The sequence below is a fragment of the Crinia signifera genome, chromosome 8 (assembly GCF_055691185.1).
Source record: "Crinia signifera chromosome 8, ASM5569118v1, whole genome shotgun sequence".
Classification (NCBI taxonomy): domain Eukaryota; kingdom Metazoa; phylum Chordata; class Amphibia; order Anura; family Myobatrachidae; genus Crinia; species Crinia signifera.
The window spans coordinates 157,423,777-157,441,184 of record NC_139224.1 but is presented as its reverse complement, the minus strand read 5'-3'; the positions used below and the strand labels follow the sequence as shown (position 1 = coordinate 157,441,184).

Here is a 17,408-nt window from a genome sequence, read left to right as displayed (position 1 = left end):
CCCCTCCTATAACTCGCCTCCAGGCCAAGGACCTCAGTTTTTTTAACAAGCCATGGCAGGAGACAAGAGAGAAGGAAGAGAAGCACCACACAGACACATTCTGAAACATGTTAGAACCCTCAACAGAGGAATAATATAACCAGTGAAACGTAACTTTAACGTAACTGAAGCAGGCGCGGCAAGGAGGGATCCCTGTGGCCCCTGATGTCCTCGAAGAGAGAGATTTACCAGGTAAGACATAAATCTCATTTTCTCCTTCGGGAGACATCAGGGGCCACAGTGTTACAGTGGGACATCCTAAAGCAGCCACCTATGGGTGGGGACACGCCTGTGCCGCAGCCAACACACTCTGCCCGAAGGCAGAGTCCTGGGAGGCAAACGTATCAAAAGCGCAAAAACGCAAGAAAGTAGCAGCTGACGACCAAGTCGCAGCTCTGCAAATTTGCTCAGCTGTTGCACCGCCCCTAACAGCCCAAGACGCTCCCACAGACCTAGTGGAATGTGCCCGGATACCAGCCGGAACCGGAATGGAGGCGCCCAGGTATGCCTGCCTGATGACAGAACGAATCCAGCGGGCAATAGTCTGTTTAGTGGCCGGCCATCCTCTCTTTTGAAAGCCATACAGCACAAAGAGAGAGTCCGACTTGCGAAAAGACCGAGAGCGGCGCACATAGATGCGCAACGCCCGGACAACATCCAAGGAGGACTGATCCGGAGACGCATCTGACCCCTGAAAGGCCGGAACCACGATTTCCTGGTTAAAGTGGAAACTGGACACCACCTTTGGTAAGTGAGAAGGGACGGTGCGAAGAACCGCCCGGTCATCATGTAAGACCAGGAAAGGGGACTTACAAGACAGGGCAGACAGATCGGACACCCTCCAGGCTGATGCTATTGCCAATAAGAAAAACGTTTTCCAGGTGAGCCAACACAGGTCCATGGACCGCAAAGGCTCAAATGGTGGTTTCTGAAGCGCAGATAGCACAAGTGAAAGGTCCCAAGGAGCAACCAGGGGAACAAAGGGAGGCTGGATATGCAAAACACCCTGCAGGAATGTGCGGACATCCTGCAAAAGTGCTAATCTTCATCGAAACAAGATGGACAAAGCCGAGACTTGAACTTTCAAGGTAGATAAGCGCAATCCAGCCTCCAGGCCCATCTGTAAGAAAGATAGAATCCGAGTCAGGCGGTAAGTCTTAAGGCCCCCATACATTACTCCGACTTGATGTGCCAAGGTTTTACATATGATAAATCGCATGGATTTATCATATGCAGTCCCCGGGGAGCTGCAGGAGGAGGGAGTCGTGCGGGGGACGGCAGCGGGATGCCGGCTAATTGAGAGCCGAGCAGGGAGAGGCTACATATGGCGCTGGGCAGGAGGAAGCTGTGTTGCGGTGGGGTGACAGTGGGAGGCGAGCAGGGAGAACTTGATGACATGATGCTGGCTGCAGGGCAGCGGCGGGAGCCGGGAGAAACAGATATCTTTAAAAAAAAAAACACCCATAGAGATGACTAGCAAGCCATTGATTGGCTGAGAGCTCTCTCAGCCAATCACTGATTGGCTGAGAGAGCTCTCAGCCAATCAATGGCTTGCTAGTCATCTCTATGGGCGTTTTTTTTTTAAAGTTATCTGTTTCTCCCGGCGCTACCCGGCAGCCAGCGTCATGTCATCTGCTTGCCTCCCGCGGTCACCACACCGCAACACAGCTTCCTCCAGCCCGGCGCCATATGCAGCCTCCCCCTGCTTGGCTCTCTATAGCCGGCATCCCCCGCCCGCTGCTGTCCCCCGCATGGCTCCGGGGCTGGGCTGCACATAAGATTTGGCAAATCTTATGTGCAGCCCGTCCGACCTCTCGACCCCGATGCGCAAGGGACCGCGCATCGGATCGGAGGGGATGTCTACAAGTGCGATTTGAGCCGATTTCACTGCCCAATTCATCCGAATCGGGTGAAATCGTTCCCATATCGCATAGTGTATGGGGGCCTTTAGGATTGAAGTGGCGAGTTCTACACCAAATAAAGTAGGCCCCCCAAACACGATAAGCCCTCGCCGAGGAAGCCTTTCTCGCTCTAAGCATGGTGGAGATTACTCGCGCATTAAACCCCCTAGCCCTCAAGAGGGAGGTCTCAATAGCCACCCCGTCAAAGCCAGGCGCCTCAGATCTGGATGCAGACACGGACCCTGAGAGAGAAGGTCCGGGCGCAATGGAAGACAAATCGGGGGGGCCACCGACAGAGCCTGAAGATCTGAGAACCAGACAAAGGGGGACCTTGTGGTTGTGTTGAGAGGCCATCAAGTCCACCTCGGGTAAACCCCACCGTCGTACCAGTATCTGGAACACCTCCTGATGGAGGGACCATTCGCCGGCATTCAGTGTTTGAGGGCTTAGGAAATCCGCTTCCCAATTCTGGACTCCTAGGATAAAGACCGCTGAAAGAGCCGGAATCATCTTCTCCGCCCACTGAAAGATGCGGGATGCTTCCACCATTGCTGCCCGGCTGCGAGTGCCACCCTGGTGGTTGATATAAGCCACCGTGGTCGCATTGTCCGACTGGACCTGCACTGGACGACCCCTCAGCCAGGGTTCTGCCAGGCAAAGAGCTCGGAAGTCCGCCCTCAGTTTGAGGACATTGATTTGAAGCTTGGCTTCCGATGTAGACCAAAGGCCTTGGAATGACCTCTGGCAAGTGACCGCTCCCCAACCACGGAGACTGGCATCCATGGTGAGGAGGGTCCATTGGTGGAACCAGAATGGCCGTCCCATCGTGAGGTTCTGGTCTAGGAGCCACCACGAGAGAGAGAGAGAGACGGACTGTCGGCGATAAGGTTATCATCTGAGATCGGAGAAAAAGATAGGATCCTGACCACTTGGAGAGGATCTCCCTCTGAAGGGGCGGGAGTGGAACTGGGCATATTCCGCCATGTCGACGGCCGACACCATGGAACCCAGTACCTTCATGCAAGCATGCATGGACACCCGTCGGGGAAAGAGGAGCCAACGAATTCGGGACTGCAGAGTCTGACGACGGTCCTCCGGCCGGTAGATCCTCTGATGGATGGTGTCCAACCTGGCCCCCAGGTGAACCATCGACTGGGCCGGAATCAGTGAAGACTTGTCCCAATTGATGATCCAGCCGTGTCGTTCCAGGAGCTGTATCACCACAGTCAGGTGGTCCCGGAGAAGGTCTGCAGAATCAACAGGTTGTCCATATATGGGAGTATCCGGATACCCTGGGTGCGCAGACTGCTGCCCATTACTGCCATCACCTTTGTGAATACACGGGGGGCAGTGGATAGACCAAATGGTAGGGCCTTGAACTGGAAATGCCGGTCCAGGATGGCAAAGTGCAGGAACCGTTGATGTTCCGGACGGATGGTGATGTGTAAGTACGCATCCTGTATGTCCAAGGATGCCATGAAGTCCCCTGGCTGAAGGGCCAGGATAATGGAGCGTAGGGTCTCCATCCTGAACTTGGGAACACGTACAAACTTGTTTAGCTTCTTTAAGTCGAGGATGGGCCTGTAGGAACCGTTTGGTTTCCTGTCCAGGAAGAGGTTGGCGTAAAACCCCAAACCCCTTTGGGCCAAAGGAAGGGGTATGATGACTCCTGTTTGAAGCAAACGTTGTATTGCTTGTTCTAACGCTTTGCGCTTTTTCAGGTCTGATGGTAGACTCGTGGAAAAGAACGATCTCGGTGGGCGATGCCAAAAAGTTGAGTAGCCCCGAGAGACCACCTCCTGAACCCAAGCGTCTGTGGTGGATTCCAGCCAGATGGGTGAAAACCCCAACAGACGACCGCCCACCTTGGGATCTCCCAGGTGGGGGCCCACCCAGTCATGCGGCGGGCTTGTCCGCCGGCTTGGGGTCAGGGCCTCTGGTGGCCCAGGGACGCTTGCCTCTAGGACGGGAGGATCTGCCCCCCTGGGAAGATCTGGAGGAGAAGGCCTGTCCCCTACCACGACCCTGGAACCGAAAGGACTGACAAGCCGCCCGGGGCCGTGTAGTCGGGGTGGATGGTAGGAAGGCAGTTTTTGAAGCTGTCACCGTAGCGACCATCCTATCCAGCTCGGGACCGAATAAGAGGGAACCGTCGAATGGAAGAGCTTCCAAAGCCTTCTTAGAGTCAGTGTCAGCCTTCCAGGAACGCAGCCAAAGTGATCTGCGGGCGGCCACTGCTGAAGCTGACACCCTGGAGGAGAGAGTAGCGGAATCAAGAGCTGCCTCGCCTAAGTAGAGGGCAGCCTGATGTATCAACTCTATAGTCGGCAGTAGAGTTTCTGCTGGGGCCCCCTCAGACACCCCTGCTGTGAGGACAGCAGTCCATTTAGTTAGGGCCATAGCCACCCAGGCTGACGCCAGGGCAGGTCTGCCTGCTGCCCCTGCTGTGATGTAAATAAGCTTCAGGAAGTTTTCCAACTTCCTATCCGCCTGGTCCTTAAGAGACGCTGTAGGGATTGGCAACAGAGAGGCTTTTACCAGTTTTGCCACATGAGCGTCTACCCTGGGGGCTGTCTCCCAGGGGGTCCTGTCCTCCTGGGGGAGAGGATAGAGGGAGGAGAAATGTTTGTGAATGACAAACCTCCTATTGGGGACCTCCCAAGCCTCCCTAATGACCATGTCAAGATTATCCGACTTGGGAAACAAACTTAAGGAGCGTTTAGGGCGCTTAAATATAGGGCCCGACTCCGCAGGCGGATCAGCGTAGTCGTCTATTAGAAGGACCTTCTTAACCGCTGTAATCAGGCCTGTCACATCAAGGCGAGACGGGGGATCCTCTCTATGAGACGGGGGGTCCTCTAACACAGGCGTCCCCTACGTCAACGGCGTCATCGACGGCCTCTTCCAAATAGTCGTCATCCTGATAGTCTTGCTCCTCCTCCTCATCTGAATCATGCATGAGGAGGGGCCGGAGTGCCGCAGGTCTTTTAACTAACGACCTGCGTCTATCTGCGGGCAATGAACCCTCCCCCTGGGCATCCAATGCTGGGGGGGGCTGCACCCGCCGCCGGGGCAGTGCAGCTGAGACTTTATCCACTAGCTGCGCCATCCTCTGCACAAGGGAGGAGGCCGTAGGCGTGGGCAGTGCCTGCGCATTGTAGCAGCTTGCGCATAGGCCGTCCTGTACGTAGTCCAGGAGAGATAGGCCCGCATTACAGGCTGTGCATTAACCGCAATGCTGGGGCCTCCCCCTTCTTGGACCTGCCCTTGTTGGGAATAATTACTGTAAGTACAGGAGGGCTAAGTACAAAATGACACCAAATATACTGCAGCAGCTATTGGGTTAATAAGTACACATATACAACAAGCATACATAGGCATACAATGCAAATAGTAGGCAAATAGCACTAGGCTCTTGCAGCAGCTATGGCTGACTGGAGCACTCAGTAACTGTGACCAGTGTCCCGCAGGAGAGGTACAGGGGGGACTTGCCCAAGCCTCCTGGCAGTGAAAGAGTGGAACCCCGGGTGGCAATGGAGCTTCTCCGTGTCCCTCCTCACGTGCAGCCAGGCAGACAAGAAGGGATGTCAGTGGCGGGAACTCTCTGTGCGCCAAGCACAGTTCCCTGCCTACTGTCCCCGGGGGAGGGGCTGATGTGGGGGGAGCCCCTTCCCCCTGCTAGCAAATGGCCCCAGGGAAGATGTCCTCCTGCAGCGCCGGTAAAATGGCGGGGATCCGGCGCGCGCCGGGCGGCCCCGCATACCAGCGCTGCTGCCCACAAACTAGGATACCTGGCGGTCCAGTGGGACGGGACGGGAGGCGAGCCGGCCGACCGCTAGCAAGTTGTTGGACAGTCATTAGGTCCACATGTGTCTAGGTCGACATGCAGGAAGGTCAACAGTGAAAAAGTCAACTTAAAAAAAAAAAAAAAAACATTGTCGACACAGTCAACATAAACACTAAAACTATTTTATTCTCCTACCACGCCCTAGTGGATGGTAGGGCATGAAATACCGCCTGTCGGCTCAAAAGACAGACAAACGTCGACCTAATCACCCTGTCGACCTAATGACCATGGCAACCTAAAGTCACATCGACCTACTTGGTGGTAACCCAATGACGGTATCCCTTGAGGACCGAGGCTGGGAATGCCTGGTCTGGTGTGTACGAGGCTTAAGTTGTACATCTGTAGCCTGCTTGGTAACCTGGCCATGTAATCTGACAGTGTGGACTGTTGATGGTGAATGGTGGATCTTCCATGGAAAGGTATTATAAAAGTCTGGAGACTTGCAGCATAAGGCTATGGAAATAATAACCTGGAATGTTAGTGTCCATGTTTGGGACATATTCCTCATCAATAAAGTCACATTCCCATGGGTGTCTTATCTGTATTTAATACATAATGATCATGGACAGGGTTTAATGTAACATTTCCTACTGATTCCTGAAAGCAGAGACAGTTTGGTTGCTATAAGTCCTGGGCTTCTGAACAAACTGCTCAGGAGTTAGCGGCTCCACGTCACTTTTGGTCCTCTGAGTATTTGTGCACTGCAGCGATAAAGGCTCCAACATGCTCTGGGTCCATGTCTGGATACAAACCATGGCCCAGGTTAGCAATGTACGCCCGGGTTCCAAAGGCTTCCAGCATGTTCTTCACCACCTCCTCTATGTTTTCCTGCAGCGGAGAATTGAAACAAGGAAGACTCAGTAACTCCTGATACCTTATATTGCTCACCCCCCAGAACGGATTCGGTATGGAATTCCGGCGGTCGGAATCCAGACGCTGGAATCCCGACCGCCGAAATCCCGACAAGGGGGGGGGGGGACGTGGATTGGAGGGAGAAAGTTTCGGGATTTCGGCGGTCAGGATTCCAGCGTCGGGATTTTGAACGCCGGGAACTGAACTAGATAATTATTCAGATAAATATTGACATCTACTATTGAAAAATGATTTCAGTTTTTTGTATGTCATGTATAACCAGCCTTTACATAAGGATCAAGTGGCCCTCCAGCTGCTGTGGAACTACATGTCCCAGCATGCCCTGCAACAGTTTTGCTTCAGTGCATGCAAGTACTTGTAGAACCACTGCAGCTGGAGGGCCACATTTTGAATAACCTTAGTCTGTATAAATCACATTATAGCTGGCCACAGTGGTTCCCTGACTATGGGGGTGATTCTGGTTGACCCGCACAGAAGTGAAATTCATCGCACGAATGCCCGCCCCTTGCACACTGATTTCCCTGCACAGATGTTTAGCATAAACATCCATTCACAGCCTTGAGTACGGAGATAAAATCATTCATAGTCGCCGACCATGAAATGATTTTAGAAGGTGTCTCGGTGTCTTAGACCTGCGGGTGCCTGTATAGGAAGTGGGCAGGCAGCTGACATCTGCTATCCGCCCCCGCGGCACTGGCGCATTCCCATGGGAACACCCATAAATAAACAGTGGCCATTCCCATGGGCACGGCCCCACGCCCACACTGCTTGGTGCGAATGACCCGGCGAATTGCATCCGCTCGCACCAAGCAGCTGCACATGTGCCTACACAGTCAGGAAACATCGCTCCCCTGTTTGAACGTGCAGGGGAGCGCTTACATCAGAATCACCCTATATATTCACCCAAGTGCTATTCTTCCTCCAAAATGCTGAAGGATCTCAACATGTAACCACTTCATTCCAAGCTATGGACTGAGGTCAATTCCCGCCATGGCCCTAACTGTGTGGAGTTTGTATATTCTTCCCGTACTTGCGTGGGTTTCCTCCGGGTACTCCGGTTTCCTCCCACATTACAAAGATATACTGGTAGGTTAATTGGCTTCCAACAAAAATTAACCCTAGAATGTCTGTGTGCGTGTACATGTGGTTGGGAATATAGATTGTAAGCTCCACTGGGGCAGGGACTGATGTGAAGGTTGAAATATTCTCTGTACAGCGCTGCGGAATATGTGTGCGCTATATAAATAACACTCACCTTACTGGCATACAGAGCACAGGGATCCATATTGCCCTGCAGGGTCACCTTCCTCCCCGTTCTCTCTCTGAAACAAAGATTAAAATGACTTAGGAAATCTTTCAATGTTCTGAAGGTCTTTGGGAGCGGGGTCTGTTCTCACTGCAGCAGGAGACAAGCTCTTTAAAAGTTGATATAGGGTTTTAGTACATGGTATAAAGGTCATGTGCTATACTTTGTAGTTTATGCTAGCGCCCTCCAGCTGGGGACCGTTGGAAGTCTGCCCGCGGTGCCGCCTTCTCACCTGGCTTCCTGCGGTCGAATCGTCCAATCCAGGCCCACAACCTCATAACCGGACTGTGATAGGTCCTCCAGGGCGTAATGAGCATCCTTGGCGAAAACGATCTGCGAGAAAGAGTCCGTTAATTATCTCCAGCTAATGGTGGTTGTAAAATAAGGATGACCACTAGAGAATTATTCATGCGATCATCAACATAGTAGAACGCGAAGGAGCCACAAAGCTTTACAATGAAAGACTACGGCATCTATTGTCAGTGACCTTATATAGGGTTGAAACCAGCGGCATGGAGCGAGAGCTCACATTGGTGCTTTCTTTCACAAGCCTATATTCGTGAACCCACCATCGGCACTTGTTCCAACCCTTCATCCTTTAGTTTCTGTTTGACTCTGCGGGAGATCTCCCGGAGATGAGGCAGAGAGAACTCTGCAAACTGTTGGGGCCCGAGGCATCCAGCATGAGACTCAAACACCTGCAGAGCCTGGAACACAAATACGCAATGGTTTAACGGACAACGAGACCTGGTATCGTGGTCTAAGTGGCCAACCGTCTCAACGCCTTACCTGAGCTCCTGCTGCCACCTGTCCCACCAGATAATCCACAATGACATCTGTGAGCTGCTGTAGGAGCTGGTGACTGGCAGATGGGTTCTGATACAGCCAGCGTTTTGCTTTGGACATTGTGTTCGAGCCTCCGCCTTCTATCATATAGGTCATTAAAGTCCACTGCAAGGAGGGGGAACCAGAAGACAAGGAGGTCATGGAACACGTCACACTAACGCTGTAACCCAGCCACTAATATCGCCCAATAACACTGACCGGAGCACCAGTGAATCCAATTAGGGGCACTTGGCCGGCTATTTTATGTCGCGTTAGGGTGATGGCTCGGAACACGTATCCCAGCTCCTGCGAAACGTCCACTGTAGGCTTCAACTTTTTAAGGTCCTCTGGGCTCTGGAGGGGGTTGGGGAATACAGGCCCTCTGCCTGGTTCCATATGGATATCCATCCCCAATGCCTGGGAACAAGAACAGAACTGGTCAATTGAGCAACACAAAAGTTAATCTTCTTTGCCGCTTGACCTACAATGACATCACTGGCTATGCCGTGTGTGTGTGTGTGTGTGTATCAGCCACACAACATAGTACATTACCACAAAGCAAGTCTTCTAAGCTACCAATCACTGTGACTGCTGTTAGAAGCCCCTCCCCCTAACATGGCTGCCTGCCGTAGGAGCGAAAGAGACCATGTTGGAAATATTTGGGAGCCCAGTGACAATTCAGGTCACTTCACAATCTATAAAGTTCTGTCATTTGTGTTCCTAAACGGAATTGGTTATACATTTGATACTTGTCCTTATTACCATTAAAAAAATGGTGATCAGATGATTTCATATATAGGGGTCAATTAAATTACACGTGAATCTCCTCAGGTACATAAATCCAGGAGTGCGGAGTAAGACTAGCCCGTATCAGTGCTGCTAGTAGCATTTCCAAGACATTACAAGGGCCGCTCACCACCGTTGCAGCTAATTGAATTCACTCCATATGTTCTGAGCAAGGTGAATGTGATCAGGTCAGCACTATTCTCAGATGTTGTTCTACCTACAAGGTCCATCCATTCCCGGCAGCATGTGCAGGTGTCACTGTAAAAGGGCTGGCCTTAGTGGGTTATACAACGGTTTATTGTGTTTCCTTAGAACCTTCTCCATAGAAACAGATGCAGATGAATTAGGTATCGCAGTACACAACTTCTGTGTGCCAGGAGAGGAGCAATGAATTCCGGCTATAGAAGAAACTATGGGGTATATTTATTAAGGTGCGGGTTTATAGAAGTGGAGATGGTATCCATAGCAACCAGATTAGAGTGATCATTTATCTAGCAACTCCTAGAACATAGTACCTGGAATCTGCTTGATTGCTATTGAAAAACATCTCTGTCTGTATAAATCCACACTTTAGTAAATATACCCTCTATGACTCTAGGTGCTTATACTGTATGACACCGTGGGGGGAATTTAATAGGATGAGATATTCAGAAAGTGAGAGATTTTGTAAAATATCTGCAGTTTTTTTAAAGCGGCAATCTTTTACACTGCTAAACAAGTTTGATTTTGCAGTGTAAATGATTGCCGCTTTAAAAAAAACCTGGAGATTTCTTACCAAATCTCTCACTTCCTGAATCTCTCGTCCTATTAAATTTCACCCAATGTATGCACCTTACTTCTGTTTAGCTGTCCAGAACAGTTGGGACCTAGCGTCATCTAGTGGATAACAGGAGTCATAACCAGGACAAACAAAATGTGGACACTTTCTTTTCAAAAATGGATTTTACATTTATAGCCAGACTTACCCGGTCATTTTAGTGCCTACTAATTTTCATTTGTTAATTGTATTTATATGATAATCCATACTAGTGGGAGGAACCACAAACTGAAATATTAATGTTGGCTCCGTCCAATCAGCACCTGCATTACAAAGACACAGGCTTCAAACCTCCTGGGTGCAGGTACCGCCCTGATGAGGGTGATACCACATCATGGGATATACAGGGCAGGGGGGTACCCAAAATTACGGTTTGGCTGGAATTACGCTTATGTGCAATATCACACATCAGCTAAGACAATAACTGTTATACAGTAAAATGCTGGCCTCCGGGTAGAATGACTGACATGCCCCATTCTTACAGACACCTGATCTGTAGTGGATAGTTAAGTACCTACATGTTCCTGTGCATAGGAAGCTACAGAAATGATATTAACCCTTTCAGTGCCAGCACCTCTGTGAGAGATGTTCAAAATATCGGGTAAATATGCCAGCGTCGCTCACATTTGTTATATAAATAAAAAAAGATATACACCACAGTGCGCACAGAAGCTGCCGGGATGGTTCTATCTCACGGGTATTTCTTCTTTACCCAGAAAAGATCATAATATGCAAAAGGGATAGAGATAGATCCTCAACCAGCGCTAATATACAATTAATAGAAACTTCCCTTGTGTAGGGTTTTTCCTTTATGCAGTTTTTCCCTTGAACTTCACAGGGACGTTTTCACATCAACAAGCCTCAGATGAAGATATATGTGAAAATATAAACATGGAAGATATCATCGCATAAAACTGTATTTAATTTTCACAAAGATTTAAAACATGGGGGTACAATGTTAAAAAGGGGGTTTCCACAGCATCTGGATAAGCATACAAAGTGCACTGGGCTGCAAGCTTAGGCCTGGAAAGGTAATTACCAGATGGATAGGAACCGTTAGCGAAAACAGTTCAAATAGACATATGGCAAGTCACATACGGATCCCGGGTCACGCAGGTGCTCTCACACCTTGACAAAGGATCCAGAGGGATCCGAAACGCGTTGGTGGACACAGGGCCAGGCAGACGCCCAGGAGAGGAGGTTACCAATCGACTGTGAGAGCACCTGCGTGACCCGGGATCCGTATGTGACTTGCCATATGTCTGTTTGAACTGTTTTTGCCAACAGTTCCAATCCATCTGGTAATTACCTTTCCAGGCCTAAGCTTGCAGCCCAGTGCACTTTGTATGCTTACCCAGATGCTGTGGAAACCCCCTTTTTAACATTGTACCCCCATGTTTTAAATCTTTGTGAAAATTAAATACAGTTTTATGCGATGATATCTCCCATGTTTATATTTTCACATATATCTTCATCTGAGGCTTGTTGATGTGAAAACGTCCCTGTGAAGTTCAAGGGAAAAACTGCATAAAGGAAAAACCCTACACAAGGGAAGTTTGTATTAATTATATATTAGCGCTGGTTGAGGATCTATCTCTATCCCTTTTGCATATTTCCTATATAAGGTAACATTACAGGTCATTCTGATGAATACAAATGTTTGGCTTGACAATTTTCACACCTATTTTGCCAAAATCACTCGACACTCAAGAAGGTTAAGGAACAGAGACCAGGGGGAGGTTTTAGGATCTTGTTGATTGCACATATCCTTCTGACGCTTGCCTCCAATTCATTACAGGGTCATCACTGCACGCACAGCGCAGGAAGCATTGCGCTCTGCGTTCTTGCTGCTTCCTCCTGTGCTCCGTCTCTCAGGGCTGGAATAGAACAGTATCACTAAGGTCTATATGAAATCACCACCAACCTGCGGTATAACGAGGATATCAGAGAAGATGATAGCGGCATCCAAAGGGAACCTACGGAGCGGCTGTGAAAGCAGAAACACGTGTCGTCAGTTCCGCAGCAATGGAAGGAACCCTCCCTCCATATCATATCAGTATCCCATGTTCCCCGATCGATCTACTGTATATATACATTGATATCCTCCTCTATTCCCCTGCTGGGAAATAAACTCCATTCTATGAATTCAGGCATTATCCCACCTAGAAGTCCCATCTGATAGTATTGTGATGTCCCAATCACCCTTCCCTCGCCCCATCTCATCACCTGTAATGTGAGCTCACAGCATATTTCAGGACTGCGGCACGAAGCGAAGAAATCTTGTCCAGCGCGGGTCTCCCGAAACTCTGCAAGAGATGCACATCAAACACCAGCCACAGGAGGGCAGCACTGTACATACTGCAACCTTGGGATCAGAATGCTCAATCTGCCTCTTAATGGTTTCATACTGGAGGCACCAGCAGGAAAGAGGAGAAATACTCGCAAGTGCCTCACGCCTCAGAGATGTGGTTAGTACCTAGTAAAGTGGTGGGTGGTGCGGATATAAATATTATTACATCCCACAAAACAGCGGCATCTGCACCCCAGAGATCAGCCAAGCTCACTTGCACATAAGGAGCGAGTTGCTGGTTTCCTGTATTACATCATGGCCCAACAGACCACTTACCTGGCAGATATCTGCCGGCCTGTCTCATACACCACACGGGCACATGGCGGCACTCCTCCCCGCGAGCCGCACGCAGGAATGTGTCATTCTTCAGGGCCGGAAACCCCTCAGGGCTGGGGAGAAAGAAACAAGAGCGGAATTATAACCTTCCGCTGATTACGGACTAACGGCACTGAGTTCATGGGTTCAATTCCCATCATAACCCTAACTGTGTGGAGTTTGTATATCCTCCCTGGGGGAGTGCTGTTAAATGGAGGAAACGCTACCATCACAGGACCTCTGAGGGTCCCAATATTTTTTTTATCACACCAGCACTTACATACCAGTTTTCTTTGCACTGCTTTGAGACTACCCACCAGGCAGCTGTGACACACACACCCCCAATGCTTCATACATTGTACTGTCGTACAGAATAAAAACTTTTAAAAAGAGACAGGTGAGATTTCCGAAGAAACCTTTATAAGAACGTTACTGCATAGAACAGCGTGATTACCGGTATGGATTCAATATCAAAGATACCTTGATGTGAGTATTACATATCTTTTATGTAAGTAAGGTATAAATTATTGTCCACTGCTCATGTACGTTTAAAGGAACCGTGCTATGCTTACCCTCACTTTGCTAAGTGATGTATGCCAATAAGAAGACATCACCGATAAATTATCTATTTTGTTGTTCAAATTCAGTCTTCTTCCACACAAAAGTTATAAATAACCATCCCCACCATTAAGGATAAGTATTCACAACCACATTCCCACCATATTCTCACAGGCTCATTTATTAGCAACACTTTCCTGCACTCTATTAAGACTTATGGTAGACTCCTAAATTGCTTATTTTTATATGTACCATTATGGGGTTTCCAAAATTCCAGAGTGACAGAGGACCCAGCCCCCCTTTCTCCTGTACCGCATACGCTATACCCAACCTCACAGTGTCCCAGGTCTCAAACCACAACGTGTGCAAGATTTGGGCCAGATCCCATATCTAGAGCCTGCAGACAGAACTGTAACATGGATGTAAGGAGGGCGGGGTACAAGCAGCAAGAAGCCCCCACCCTGGCAAGTTGCTGACAGAGTGGACTTTTAATGATAACACAGCGGTGTTTCCAGTATGCATGTATGGATGTCAGTGTCTATGCGCCATTGCCAATATTCTGGTGTCAACATGGTGAACGTCGACATTAGGGAGGAAATTTCGGTACTTGTGAGTTATCCGGGCTGCCGATTTTGTCCTTAAGTTTAGTTAACTTAAGGACACCCGACCGACGCGATGCCCGCGATTTAGCCCCAAATCGGGGGCATCGCGTCGGTCGTGGCCGTTATAAGGGACCGCGACGCGATGCCCGCGATTTCCCATAGACAGTAATGTTAAAAGACGCGATGGACCCGATTTCCCATAGACAGTAATGTTAAAAGACACGATGGACACGATTTCCCATAGACAGCAATGTTAAAATAAAATGACAATGTGAAATTGGCCAATATGGGCATTTCACATTGGATATGTTTTAAAAAAAAAGGTTTCATGGCCCCCCACCACCGTTAACGCCACCCCGCTATTGAGACCAACCCGAAGCGTGGCGAGCGCAGCGAGCCCGCGTGGGGCGGCGGTACGCTTCCTCCGACCTTTTCATACCCCTACTATCCACTAGGGCGTGGAGTGAGAATAGAATAGTGTGGCGAGCGCAGCGGATACCTTCACAGGTATCCGCATCCCCTTGCGGGCTTCACAGGTGTCCGCGTCCGCTCGCCACGCTTCGGGCTCGGTGGCTCGCTGCGCTCGCCACACTATTCTATTCTCACTCCACGCCCTAGTGGATAGTAGGGGTATGAAAAGGTCGGAGGACGCGTACCGCCCCCCCTCGCGGGCTCGCTGCGCTCGCCACGCTTCGGGTTGGTCTCAATAGCGGGGTGGCGTTAACGGTGGTGGGGGGCCATGAAACCTTTTTTTTTAAAACATATCCAATTTGAAATGGCCATATTGCCCAATTTCACATTGTCATTTTATTTTAACATTGCTGTCTATGGGAAATCGGGTCCATCGCGTCTTTTAACATTACTGTCTATGGTAAATCGCGGGCATCGCGTCGCGGCCCCTTATAACGGCCACGACCGACGCGATGCCCACGATTTCGGACGCGATGAAAAAAAACGGCAGCCCGGATAACTCACAAGTACCGAAATTTCTTACAAAGGAATTTATGGAATTCAATTAATTTCTGCAATCTGTCTGTTATTGCATGTATCACAGATTTCTGCGAGCACACTCCTGAGGTGCGCACACATAGGGAGATATGCACTATTTGATTTCAAATGTACATCGAATACTTTTTGCAGCTTACAATGCAGATTTGATCCCGATGCGCGCTTCCATGTAGTGTAAATCGAATAGAAAAATAGTCCAAATCGAATGCCTTTTTCTTGCCATTCGATTTGATCCCAATCGAATCCGGATTCAATTGCAAGCACAATTGCATTAGGTGTACCCACTATAAGGCTCTGGAGATGCTCAGACGCCACAGCACAACTGCATCGCACCCAGCACTTATTACGGTTGGGAAGTTGCTTAAAGCGTGGCTAACCACACATTCTTGTAGGAATTACATTACAATCAAATAGTTTCCTATGAACATGTTGATATTTACGATTATGGACATTTTTCCTGACAACCTAACGTCCATGTTGACATTCAGAACCTACCAACATTCTGAATTATGACTTTTCATAGCACAGCTGTGTGTGGGTGTCATTAAAGGATGGATATCGCATAACGATGTTTCACTACTATCAATATTTTTATTCAATGGTAGTGTTTTTACCATTTGATGTTGTCATTACGATGTATCCCACCATCAAATGGTAAACATTCAATGGTGTTCCGATGGTCTCGCCCCCAGCCAGCCACGCTGCAATGCTTCTGCACATGCATGGCTGGGCTGTAGATGGTTGTGCATGTGCAAAGAAAATGGATTTTTATTTGCTCATGCGCCAATCATAAACTTTTTCTATCTAATTCTTTTGATGCGATGCTCAGTGACCATCACATCGAAATATTTGATGGTGGAAGCCCAGCCATCATTTGATGGTGGGCTTCCAATGTCCATCCCTAGACAGATGTACTAACGGCCCCCATACATTACAGTCGGACCTAATCTACTGACAACTCCCCTGGGGGGGTCACATACGATTTGGCACTTGATGTGCCAGGTTTTGCATGTGATAAATCGCATGCGATTTATCACATGCAGTCCCCCCCGGGGAGCTGCTGTCAGCGGGAGCTGAGCAGGGCATGGGGGCTGCAAGCAGGCAGCGGACGCAGCCTGTAGTACCTGCGGTGGAGGGAGCCAGATGCCGAGCGGGGGACTGCAAGTAGGGAGCCAGGCAGGGGAGGCAGTGGGCGCACTGGTCCAGGCGGTGAACTCCACGAGGGGACCAGAGAGCAGAGACCGGGTAGCACGGCGCCATGAAACTACACATGTACCACCACAACTTTACTGAAGGTAATACCCACGCCACCCTTCTGTGTCCACACAGCATGTATTACCTGTAGTGGAGTTGTGGCAAGTGGAGCGGTTGAATAGTGGCTAACGTAACTGGCGTAGAGGTGACCGCATATATTTTGGATTGTGGGCGAAAACAGGAGTATGTGGGCAAGCACAGGGAGAACATACAAACTCCACACATTTAGAGCCATGGTGGGAAACGAACCCATGACCACAGTGATGTGAGGCAGTAATGCTAACCATCAGCAACATATACCTCACACCGATCTGCATGCTGCAATATGACCCCCTGCACCCAACACGTGCCCAGGCTGCTGTGTATACTCACAGTGGCTGCTCTGTATGCTTCATGCTGCTGTGTGTCAGTAAATGTCAGAAAGCAGCAGTCCTTACACAAACTTACTGCATGACTCCTCCCCTTACACTTTAGCCCTCCATGTGATCCAGGAGAGGGCGGGGCTCACATTGCTCCATGCATTAGTCAGGAGTATCTCACCAGCCAATCAAAATGGAGACATAGAGCCGGCGTTGCTGAGTAACGTGAAGTCGAGCAGGAAGCACTTCTGCGGCTGCCAGTGTGACCTTACCGTATTACTTGTAGTGCGCGATTAGGCGATACCGTATGTACTTGTACTGCACGCAGCTCAGTACATCTGTGCTGCTTCTGGGCAGTGTCAGTGTATTATAATATATTACTGTATATTCTTGCATCTTTATTATGTCGGAAACTTTAAAAAATGAGATATTATGTTTATTATATTTTTACAGCCATATATTTTCTGTTAATTGATGCCTGGGATTACGAGGTTCCTAGCCAGGCAAAACTAGGGTGATACTTATCAACCATCGATGTTAATCATGTAAATATCGGCTGGGGGGGACC

The 17,408-nt window shown here is 49.3% G+C and overlaps 1 protein-coding gene across 2 annotated transcripts; it reads right to left on the bottom strand.

Annotated features, from left to right (window-relative positions):
• Nucleotides 1-6,318: 6,318 nt before the first annotated feature.
• UROD (uroporphyrinogen decarboxylase) lies at nt 6,319-17,036 on the bottom strand. Of its 2 annotated transcripts, none has more exons than XM_083157493.1 (10): nt 16,854-17,036; nt 13,021-13,133; nt 12,621-12,700; nt 12,319-12,381; nt 9,011-9,208; nt 8,756-8,917; nt 8,536-8,673; nt 8,199-8,299; nt 7,916-7,982; nt 6,319-6,615 (listed from the first exon to the last, which is right to left on the bottom strand). In XM_083157493.1, exons 1-10 carry the CDS (start codon nt 16,874-16,876, stop codon nt 6,460-6,462), a joined length of 1,101 nt encoding a protein of 366 aa, XP_083013619.1. In that variant the 5' UTR covers nt 16,877-17,036; the 3' UTR covers nt 6,319-6,459. The 2 variants fall into 2 exon arrangements, with proteins under 2 accessions (XP_083013619.1, XP_083013620.1); XM_083157494.1 differs by having other exon boundaries at nt 16,929-16,948.
• Between the last annotated feature and the right edge of the window lie 372 nt (nt 17,037-17,408).